This window comes from Rhinopithecus bieti, unplaced genomic scaffold (assembly GCF_001698545.2).
Source record: "Rhinopithecus bieti isolate Rb0 unplaced genomic scaffold, ASM169854v2 scaffold_6380, whole genome shotgun sequence".
In the NCBI taxonomy this organism is placed as follows: domain Eukaryota; kingdom Metazoa; phylum Chordata; class Mammalia; order Primates; family Cercopithecidae; genus Rhinopithecus; species Rhinopithecus bieti.
This window is the reverse complement of record NW_016806642.1, coordinates 4,805,068-4,817,089: the sequence shown is the minus strand read 5'-3', so window position 1 is coordinate 4,817,089 and position 12,022 is coordinate 4,805,068. Positions and strand designations below refer to the sequence as shown.

General features: G+C 42.2%; 1 protein-coding gene across 3 annotated transcripts in view; it reads left to right on the top strand.

Moving 5' to 3' along the window:
• Positions 1–12,022, top strand: part of CACHD1 (cache domain containing 1) — a 231,708-nt gene that overhangs the window by 155,667 nt on the left and 64,019 nt on the right. For all 3 annotated transcript variants that reach the window (XM_017877195.1, XM_017877196.1, XM_017877194.1), the window contains 3 exons: positions 6,819–6,945; positions 10,113–10,257; positions 11,473–11,689. In XM_017877195.1, the coding sequence (XP_017732684.1) occupies positions 6,819–6,945; positions 10,113–10,257; positions 11,473–11,689 (489 nt within the window). The remainder of the gene's footprint in view (positions 1–6,818; positions 6,946–10,112; positions 10,258–11,472; positions 11,690–12,022) is intronic.

Below are 12,022 nucleotides of genomic sequence, written 5' to 3'. Positions count from 1 at the left end.
TTTTGTATGATGCTCAATACATTTTCACTGTTTTATTAAAACAGTTTTATTGAAGTGTAATTGACATCCAATAAACTTCATGTGTTTAACATGTACAGTTAGTAGATTTGGACATGTATAGACCCATGAAATCACACAGCAGGCTTTTTATCTCTCCATTTATCTATTTCTATGCTGGTTGCATTGGCAAACTTTCTTAATCAAGGCAGTGGTGTTCGGAGAAGGGAGTGTCTAGGTTTTAAGACATATTTAAAATTGTTATTGCTTCTATATTGATATAGTCACAATATTTAATTTTTTAAATTAAATTTGGCAGTAGGTTGGGTTTAGGAGCTCACGCCTGTAATCGCAACACTTTCGGAGGCCAAGGTAGGCAGATCACCTGAGGTCAGGAGTTTGAGACCAGCCTGGCCAACATGGTGAAACCTCGTCTGTACTAATAATACAAAAATGAGCTGGGCATGGCAACGGGTGCCTGTAATCCCAGCTACTCTGAAGTCTGAGGCAGGAGAATCACTTGAACCTGGGAAGCAGAGGTTGCAGTGAGCCAAGGTCGTGCCACTGCACTCCAGCCTGGGCAACAGAGTGAGACTCTGTCTCAAAAAAAAAAAGTTGGCATTAGAAGAAAATAAGATTTTAGAACGAAACATACAAACATACAGATCATCCCAGCCTGTGTGCTACAGATACCAGTCCTGCATCTCTCAGAGAATGTGTGCCTCAATGTGAAAAGAACTAGGAATCTCTGCTTTAGGATGCAGAGATGAGTCAGGTATAGATCTTGCCCTCAAGGATCTTAGAATCTAGGGATGGAGGAGGTGGAATGTACCTATAACAACGATAATGCAGAGCAGAAGGTAGGAAGAGGTAAAACGCCAGAGGAGGATTTAAAAGGGTGCAGTAACTTCTAGCTTGGGGATACACTTCACTGAGGAAAAACACCCTTTATTGCCTCCTGCACGTGTGTCTGTCTGAGGTAGGTGTAGGTGTGTAGAGCAATTTAAACAGATACAGACCCTGCCCATTCATCACTTAAATCCTAATGCTGTGCATCACCGCTCGATGGGTTGGGCGTCTGCCCAGCTTTTTTCCTGGACCACTTCCAACATTTTTGAGGAAAGAGTGAGTGTGAAGGACCCTGTGGTTGGACACCAGCCCAAGTTATCCAGTGGCTAGACACCTAACTGACTCATAGGAATGGGGACAGCCCCCTCTGGGTTGCTTGTGTGGATAATAAGGCTCTCATTCACCTCTACATCTGGGTCAGAGAGGGGCCGCCTGGGAAGCACAGCACATTGATAGATTACTTCTGGGCCCCGGGGACCTCATTACCATCATATCCATCATCTTCTGCTAGTACCAAATAATGGATGTAATTTAATCAGATGCCAAAGGAGTCCTTAGCAGGAGAATTGGAGAAACCTTGCCTGAAACTGTGCTATAGTGTCGGAATGATTATAATGAACCAGAATGATCTTTTGTGGTGAGACTAAATGTATCATGCACTATATGAGTTTTGATTTATTTTTAAAACATTCTTGCTCCCATTGGCTCCCCTTTTAATAGTTTCACTGTAGCCTGTTTATTGTTACAGATGTTACTTTTAAATGAGGTCATTGAGCTTTCCTTTACTTCCAAAGGCAATGTTTGCCTTTTTATTAAGGGGTTGGCAGGGCTGTCTGGAGAACAGTGCTAATGTGAGATCAAGGTTAAAGCTTCAGACCCCAGGAGACTAGGTGGAGAAAAAGCCTCTTCCATGTTTACACACACTCATGTCAGCCAGATGTCTCACAAAGGGCAAGTTTCCTGACAGAGAGGCGAGAAGACTGGCATTGTGGTTACAGACTGCCTTGACTCTCATGGCCCCTTCTTGCCCACTGTGAAACCTCAGGCATGTCAAAAACAAGCTCTCTGAGCCTGTTTCCTCAGCTGTCACTTGGAGATAATTAATTTTTATTCCTAGGACTTTTGTGAGGATAAAATGTGTTGCAGCCCCTTGGTATGCATGAGGGATCTGGGGAGGGCAAGGGGTGTAATAGCTAAAAGTCTAAGGCTTTGGAAATGCTTTAAGTCCTATGTGTAGTATATTTTGCATAGCTTTGTTGGAGGACCGCTGACCAAATCCAGCTTGCCAGTGATTTTTGTAAATAAACTTGTATTGGCACACAGCCCATTCATTCATTTACAAATAAATGTCTGTGTCTGCCCTCTCAAAGACAGATTTGGGTCGTTATGACAAAGACCTTATGGTCTGCAAAGCCAGAAATATTTACTATCCAGCCCATTACAGAAGTTGGCCAATCACTGTACCAGACTGAAGGGAAGTTTCTATACAGAGATCTGGTCATTTAAAGCAGTGAGGGATAGGGGATGAGTGGGAATTCCAAAGTGTTCCTGCAGAAAGTCGAATGCTGAATGTTGTCACTTGTAAGTGGGAGCTAAATAATGTGTGCATTTGGACAGAGGGAGTGGAATGATAGACACTTGGAAAAGTGACTTGGAAAGGTGAGAGGGTGGGAGGCAGGGTGAGTGATGAGAAATTACCTAATGGGGACAGGCACGGTGGTTCACGCCTATAATCCCAGCACTTTGGGAGGCCGAGGCAGGCGGATCACTTGAGGTCGAGAGTTCAAGACCAGCCTGTCCAACATGGTGAAGCCCCGTCTGTACTAAAAATACAAAAAATAGCTGGGCATGGTGGCAGATGACTGTAATCCCAGCTACTTGGGAGGCTGAAGCGGGAGAATCACTTGAACTCAGGAGGCGGAGGTTGCAGTAAGCCGAGATCGTACAACTGCACTCTAGCCTGGGTGATAGAGCGAGACTCAGTCTCAGAGGGGAAAAAAAAAAGAAAAAGAAAAAGAAATTACCTAATGGGTACAATGTACACTATTCATGTGATGGTTACCCTAAAAACTCAGACTTCATCACTACACAATATGTCCATGTAACAAAACTGCATTTGTACCCCTTAAATCTGTAAAAATAAAAAATTAAAAGGCTGGGCGCAGTGGCTCACACCTGTAATCCCAGCACTTTGGGAGGCTGAGGCAAGTGATCACAAGGTCAGGAGATTGAGACCATCCTGGCTAACATGGTGAAACCCAGTCTCTACTAAAAATACAAAAAAAATTAGCTGGGCATGGTGGTAGGCGCCTGTAGTCCCAGCTACTCTGGAGGCTGAGGCAGGAGAATGGCATGAACCCCAGAGACGGAGCTTGCAGTGAGCCAAGATCGCGCCACTGCACTCCTGCCTGGGCGACAGAGCGAGACTTCGTCTCAAAAAAAAAAAAAAAACAGTTTAAAAACAGTGTTCCTAAATGTCTATGGAGTTCGCTCCATTCTGATTTAAACACATGAAACTTTAGTGCATGTTAAAAGACTGGTTTGTTGAGGTGAGAATTAAATGCTATATGTGGGAGCATTAGCACAAAGCTGGCACATGCAGATGCCAGGTAGGTGTTTACTAGAGTTGAGTCTCCATTATGTTTCATCAGACCCCACATAGGTGTAACCCTGTTTGGCTCTGGGCATATGTTTCTGGGAGTGGGCAGGTTGACACAGGCATCACCATGGGGCACTTTTATGGAATAGTCACATGTTGTTCCAGCATTTTCTTCTTTGTAAGTTATTGTTAACAATTAGTCTAAAATGAGGTTTATTGACCAATGTCTTTATCTTTGCCTCGTGCTTTGAAATTGTTCCAGTGATAGGTGGAGCCAGCACTAAAGTCATACCTGAGTATGTACATGCTAGAAATAAAGATGAAACTGGCATTTTAACACCAACCACAAAGTTTAATGACTGTCACATGTGTTAATTTTTGGAACACAATCAAAATATTTGCCATGGCTCAAAAAGGTAGTCCTCAGATAACATATTGCTAATGGCAGAAAGACCCCTGCAAAGTAAATAAAACATTAAAAGTGATGATCCTCACTCGGATAGAAAAAGGGAAAGGAGTTGAATATATTGTCACTCCGCACTCTACATCATATGTAGATGGCAACAGCACATGCTGTGCACTTATGTACACTGTCCTTTAACAAGTCATTGAGAGGAACTTGGCCTCTGGCTTCCTGTCTTGCTAATTGAGCACTCTCTGTAGTGACCCTGCTGCAAAGCTCTCACTCCCCTCCTCTTGCACATTGGTCATCTTGGGAGGTGGGTATGTTTTCAAGGTACATGCCCAAATGGCAAAAGTCCACCATACTTTGTAGAAGGCACCTAGCATAATCCCTAGATGGTCATAGGCGCTCACTCAGCACTTGTTCACAACACCATCTCAATGACCACAGGTAGATCTTTCCTATCTTTGGATTTCCATAGCCCTTCTCTGTACCTCACCCAAGCTCTTGATCAGATACTGTGATAATTAATTAAAAGTTTAGTGTATATTTCCAATCTCCCTGAATTAGTCTTTCTTTTGTAGGTAAGGATTTAATATTTTTTTTCTCCTTACCGCCATTCCTAAAAGCTGTTCCCTGCCCATGGTAGGCCAAGAACAAGTCATGAAAAGTTGATCAAAGCCAAGCAAACATCAGAATAATAGTGGATATAAATACAGTGAACTAGAGACAGCGGAGACTGAAAGCAAGGCCTGCCTGTCTCAGATAAAATCTTGGGGCTGGGCACGGTGGCTTGTGCCTGTAATCCTAGTACTTTAAGAGGCTAAGGCAGAAGGATCACTTGAGGCCACGAATTTGAGGCCAGCCTGGGCAACATGGTGACACCCTGTCTCTACAAAAATAAAAAAAATTAGCTGAGTGTGATGGTGCCCACCTATAGTCTTAGCTATGCAAGAGACTGAGGCAGGAGGATCACTTGAGCCCAGGAGAATAAGGCTGCAGTGAGCTGTGATTCCATTCCCATCTGGGCGACAGAGTGAGACCCTGTCTCAAAAAAATTTTTTAAATAAAAAATAGAATAGGAATTCAGTCCTGCTAATATAACAAACCTCCAGAACAGCACAGCCACTGTCCTGAGTGCCAAGGAGACAGAGTAGACCATCATCTTACCTTCTTGGAGTTCATGATGCTCTAGAGGAGAGGAGGCAGGCACATGACTGTTGCACCTGAGTTCACAGGGAACCATCACCCCCACAATATCCTGCAAATCTTTGCAGCTCCCATTTCATAATGTAATTCCTGATGCTACATATGGTATAAAAACATAATACCGTAATTAGTCCACCCACTTTTATTTGAGGCCGAAGGATTTAGTGAGAAACACAGAGTCAGAAGAGCTATGTTAAAGCATGATCTTACCACCTACTAGCCGTGGATATTCATTTGTGTAGGAACTATTTACACTCACTGTGCATGCATTGTTCTAGGCTATAGGGGGGACAAGGCCAAGTTCTTCATTGCTTGCATCTTAAAATTTAACTGGGGTGGGGAAGGAGAAGAGAAGAATGAACTGGTATTAAATGATATTTCAGATGGTGATAAATGCTATGAAGAAAATAAAACATGGCAGTGTTATAAAGGGCCATTTAATTTCTTTGAGCTTCAGTTTCCTCATTGCAATCTGAAGATAAGACTACATATCATGTAGTATTTTGTGAAACTTAAATATCCTGTGTGAAAGCTCTTTGTCTACAGTAGAAGTGAAGATCCCTCATCATTGTTAGAGTCGTATCTCAGCCTCAGCCCTTACAGTCATACAAACAGATCCTTATTTGATCACATGGGTGTTTAAAGCTTAATGTATTTTCTGGTCAAATACACCTCACGCATTCCTTCCTTTTTATGTTTGCTTGGAATCTTCCCGCAACTGAATTTCTTTTTGTTCCATTTCCATCTGTATAACTCTGCTTGTATATCAGTTATTACAATAGGGCTTGTTTTGTGCTCATCTTTGTATATCTTGCCAAATGTAAAGCAGTGACCAGCACGTAGTAAGTGTGTAATAAGTAGCTGAGTCAGAATGGAGCAGAGCAAAAGATCCTAAGAGCTCAGAAAAGAGAGGAAATTCTGATTGCGGGAGAGGGTAAGAAAGACTTCATGGAGGTTGTGGGACAGGATTGCATACAACAAGGTGGGCTGAGGGAATGACAGATGCAGGTCAGCGGTAGGAATGCTGTGTAGATAAAGGGAGGCAGTACAGCATGATGTAAGGAACACGAGTCAGGACAGCCAGGTTTGAATCTCAGCTTGGCCATTTACTGAGGAGGTCTTTGACAAATCACTTAAGCATATTTTCTCGACTCCAAAGTAGTGATAACAATACCACCCACATCTTGGGGTTGCTTTATGGATGACATGAGATAACATAAGGAAGCCTGTATTCCAGCACCTGGCACAGAGGAATCTTTCCATAAGTAACAGATTAACCAGACAATGATGGCCTGTCTTTTTAAGTACCATGTATGCTGTTTCCTTCATTGTGAAGCAAAGGCAAGGTTAAGGTCACAGGTCTAGTCCCTCTGGCAATGAGGCCTGTTAACATCACTGTTTTCTACAGTTACAGACTGCACCCCAAGCCAACTAGTGTGTGCTGGCCCAACAGGGGCCAGCTCAGTGCAGGGAGAGATTAATGCAAGTGAATCATTTGCACTGGAAAAAGAATCCAAGACACACAATGTCATGGTACAATATTAAGAGTAATAGCTTCACTTAGCTGAAACATTGTATTTTCTGTTCTTAGGGTATTTTTTAAGGGGCAGAAAGCAAATATTTCATAGAAAATTTACAACCTTGTATCTAGTGGGATTTCTTCATAGTACAAGCGGTTTATGCAAAACAGATGCCTGAGAAGCGGTGCCTGCATGCACCTGTGGATTTGGTGGTTATACTTCATTTTCCTCACCCCTCTAGTTCTTGCAGACAACCTGAAATCCAACCCTGGAATTAAGTGGCAATATTTCAGTTCAGAAGAAGGAATTTTCACTGTTTTCCCAGCACACAAGTTCCGGTGTAAGGGCAGCTACGAACACCGCAGTAGGTATGTTGACTTGCATTCTGAAGTTTTTAATTATTGTTTAAGAGTGATCTACATGAAAGATAAAACTTCTCGTTTCTACTCATGCTTATACCTCTAAGCTGTGGATTCAGAAATTTGTGCTTGTTCTGAAATGAATTTACCATTTGGTATATGTGGATGTGAAATTCCAGGCAAGGGCAAATTACAAAATCCAGAGCTTTTCTATAGCTATGTAACATGCCAAATAAAAAAAGGTGCTTACTCATGAAGTCAAATTGTGTGAAGCACCTAGAGTATTTTGAGTTTCAGAATTCTTTGCTGAAATGTGAATGATGGTACCTTGTCTATAGGGCAGCCCTTGAGCATAACTTTATAACATATCTCAGAGTAGAGTTTGTTATACTCAGCTTCCCTTTCTATGATGACATGCTTGGCCATACTGCATGAAATTTACATGCAGATTTTAACTACTAGAAGTTTTGAGGTGAGCAGAAAGCATTGAATTAAAAATCACTAACATCCTGCTTTTCTCACTCACAGACATGACTTGAGATTCTACCATGTAGCCAGAAGGGCAATAATGGTGAGATAATTTGTATGACAAGACTCATTAATTATAGAACCCACCGAAGGAAATACACTTTCCTATTTAATCCTGGCAGTTTCCTGTTTGCCGTGTCAGATGTTTGATGCCAGAACATCTGGAGCTGTAGTGCAGGGCACCCACTTTTCACACCATTTTCTGGAGTCTACACAATTACTTTAGCTTCCCTTCGTCTTCACTTTAAATTGTATCCAGAATTTTTCCCCAAGGAAAATACTTCATCTGTGCTTTTCCTAAGTTTTTTTTTTTTTTTTTTTTTTTTTTTTCCCTGAGAAGGAGTTTTGCTCTTGTTGCCCAGGCTGGAATGCAATGGCATGATGTCGGCTCACTGCAACCTCTGCCTCCTGGGTTCAAGCGATTCTCCTGCCTCAGCCTCCCGAGTAGCTGGGATTACAGGCGCCCACCACCAAGCCTGACTAATTTTTGTATTTTTAGTAGAGATGAGGTTTCGCCAAGTTGGCCAGGCTGGTCTCGAACTCCTGACCTCAGGTGATCCGCCCACCTCGGCCTCCCAAAGTGCTGGGATTACAGGCATGACCCACCGTGCCCGGCCATCCTAAGATATTTTTATTGTGTGTTTGGTTTCTTCCTTTCCCTCCCCATACATTCTGGTGAAGACTTGGGTGTCTTGGAGACTGGACCAGAAGCCATGGCCATAGCTTCTCACGAGAACAAAGGCCACCATGAACCATCTAATTCTCATTTGCTTCTAAGAAGAGATAGGCTAGATGGCTTGCTGATTTTAATGAAGCACCCGTGAAGGAAAGTTTAAAAAGGAAAGCGAAACCTTGTCAAAATCAGCATTGACCAACACAAGGCAATTTGGAAAGTTTTCATGTATCTCCACCCTAAATCTGCACTGATTAGCCCTTGAACCTCTTTTCCCTTGGCTAAATAATCCACATTTCTCTCCTCATAGACTGCGATTCGCATCTCTTGTCCTAACTGCTTTCCTATGATGCCTTTCCAAGTTCTCTACATCCATTGCAAGTATGGAATGGATTTCAGGACATAGCAACACAAGAAAGGAACTGTTGGATACCAGTCATTCTATGAGGACTTCCCCCCAGTTTGTGCATTTAACATCACTATTTATATATCCCATTAAAGCAGCTTTTAACAACTTAATGTGACGATGCCAACACATATCCCAAGTTTCATTTATGTGAATTGAATTTGAACAAAGGAAGTGTGTCATTTTAAAGAAAATCCACCCACCTAGCTTGGAGAATCTAAAAAGTTAAATATTTGACCTACTTGTCAGTGTTGAGATGATCATATTTTCCTTCTTTTCTGTTCTCTGTTTCATTTCTGTAGCTACCTCTCCTGGATTCTTTTTATTCCATTTCCCTAGTGGCTCAATGGTATCGACTAGTGAAAATACAGTGGTACTTTAGTAATTACTGCAGGACTTTGGGCTTGAGAACAACTAGTGTAAAGTTGGCCAGATTTTGAGTTTTTTTGGTACTTTGCCTACATTTCTTAATTTGTGCCCAGGCTTTTGTGATTCAGCTGGCATCTAACATTTCACAGGAAAATCTAGTGTTTTAGGGGTGTCAGTAAAGGAGAGAATTCTCTTGAGGCTGATTTGCTTTCTTAAACTCCTTCTAATTTGTTCCAGCTTTAAAACTGTGAATAGAGACCTCATTAAACCTCCTCTCACAAACCTTCCTGCACTGCACATTAGCAGAAGGCTGCTTTGATGGGAGGCATTTCTCCTTTGTGGCTGCCCCCAACTCCCTTTTTTTCAATGTTGGCAAACAAAAACCTGGCAAGAAGAGTGGCTATCACAGACTTGGACAAATTTTGATGGCACAGTTTTAAATGCTCAGATAAGGGGCCTTTTGGTGGCTGACCTATGTGAATTGTTTCAGTCCAGAAAGGAAAGGGGCCTCTTAGCAGGAGCCTTTGTATAAGAAAAGAGGAACCAAACCTGCCATTCAAAGCTGCTCAGCATGCTCACGAGTTATAGCCTGCCTCACTTCTAGCCAAGCCTCACTCTGCAAGTCTGCAGAGGATAATCCAGCCCTGGTGAGGGGACCTTTTTCTCCTTGACTGATCTCTCAGCCTAAGGGGCTGCCACATCCACACCCTTTAGCAAAACAGGTACACCGGGCAATACCAAGCAGAGGTTGTACATATTTTATATGAGGATTTTAACTACTAGAAGTTTTGAGCTGTGCAGAATGCATTGAGTTAAAGATCACTAACATCCTGCTTTTCTCTGGGAAAAAAAAAAGAGAGAGAGAGAAAAGCAGGGTGTTAGTGATACTGAAAAAGCCAACCTCCAAAAGGGTTTGCTGCTGAAAAGCTTCTCTTGTCTGCTTTGATCTTTAAAGGCATAAATTACCCATACCTGTTCCACAGACACACCTTGTTGTCTTGTTGTCTTAGGTATTATTGTCTTAGGTATTGTTTTCAATGCACCAGTATGGTTTCTCCTTCCATGTGGATCCCTCCATCCTTGTGCCATCTCTGGGAGAACACAGAGACCAACATGCCCCATGCACTGTAATGTTCACAGCTGTGTTGAGGCCCTTTACCTAAACCAAGACTGACCCCAGAGAGCTTATTCTCCCTGCAGACCCATCTACGTCTCTACAGTCCGGCCGCAGTCAAAGCACATAGTCGTGATTCTGGACCACGGGGCTTCGGTCACAGACACTCAGCTTCAGATTGCCAAGGACGCTGCTCAGGTCATCCTCAGTGCCATCGATGAACATGACAAGGTGACCGTGACCCCTGTGACCCCAATGGCATGAAGTTCTCCTTGAATGCCTTTTTTAAAGTACTTTATTGTTTTGTGATATAACAGATCCTCCTTGACTTACAATGGAGTTACATCCTGATAAATCTGTCATAAGTTGAAATTGCATTTAATACACCTGAGTTACATCATAGCTTGGGCTAGCCTACCTTAAACATTGTCAGAACACTTAGGTTAGCCCCCAGTTATGGAAAATCATCTAACACAAAGCCTATTTTATAACATAATAAAGTATTGGCTATCTCATGTAGTTTATTGAATATAGTAGTACACTGCAGAATACTGTATCAGCGGTTCTCCTTTGTGATTGCATGGCTTACTGGAAGCTGTGGCTTGACGCCATTGTCCAGCACCATGAGAGAGTATCAGGAGCCTGGGAAAAGATCCAAAATTGAAAGTACAGCTTCACTGCCTGCCTATCACTTTCGCACCATCGTAAAGTCAAACCATTGTATGTCAGGGACCATCTGTATATTTTTTTAAATCCATCTTTAAAAGGACTTTGGGAAAAGAGTATTATTCTAATATTTGAGGAAGCAGCCACTATTCCAAAAATCTCTTTTGTAACTACCACCAACCTTAGTCTTATACTTCTTTATGGCTTATGGTAAGGTTTCTAATTAGCCATGACTTTCACACTGGAGGTTACGCTGAGGAGGAGAGGGGTGGGGGATTTAGATGCTGGTGGATGGCTGAACTTTATCGCAAGATTGTTGTGGGTACAGCTAATGATAATCTATTGTGTGTGGACATTTTCTGCTTCATCATTTTGACTTTGCCAACTCCAGAGGTTTTACTCACTAACTTAGTGGCTTAAAACACACACACCTTACTCTCTTACCCTCACCCTCACCTCCAGGTTGAAAACCAGGATAGTTCATTCTTGCTATGACTTTTCTCTGCATAAAATAGTTTGTGCGTGTGTTTAATATTATATATGAACACAGTACTACTACTTCATCTTGGAACAAAAACCAAACTCTAGGGGTTTCCCCACTTTACCAATCCTTATGGATCCTTTTCAAATTTGATAGATTGATGGCTCCAGGGATTTATTTTGAAACTCTCAGACTCTGTTCTGTAGGCCTTCTCGTTCCTTGGGCTCTTCTGTTACGTAAACAAATAAATCTTTAAATGGTAGGATAACAAGTTGGGTTTTTTTTTTTCTTTCCTGCAGATTTCTGTGTTAACTGTGGCAGATACCGTCCGGACTTGCTCACTAGACCAGTGCTATAAGACCTTCTTGTCTCCAGCTACCAGTGAGACAAAAAGGAAAATGTCCACCTTTGTTAGCAACGTGAAGTCTTCAGACAGTCCTACCCAGCACGCAGTAGGATTCCAAAAGGCATTTCAGCTGATTCGAAGCACAAACAATAACACAAAGTTCCAAGCAAGTGAGTGTGTTCTCTCAGAGGACTTACAAGCATAATAGATAAAGATGGCAATAGGAATATATTGTAAATTGATCACACAATGATGCTTAGAGAGATTTTATTATTTATTTATTTATTTATTTATTTATTTATTTACCTTGAGACAGGATCTTGCTCTGTCCAAGCTGGAATGCAGTGGCGTGATCATGGTTCACTCCAGCTTTGACTTCCTGGGCTCCAGCAATCTTTATACCTCAGCCTCCCAAGTAGCTGGGACCACAGGCGTACACCACCACACCCAGCTAATTTTTGTATTTTTGGTCAAGAAAGGGATTCACTGACTGAGACCTGTCT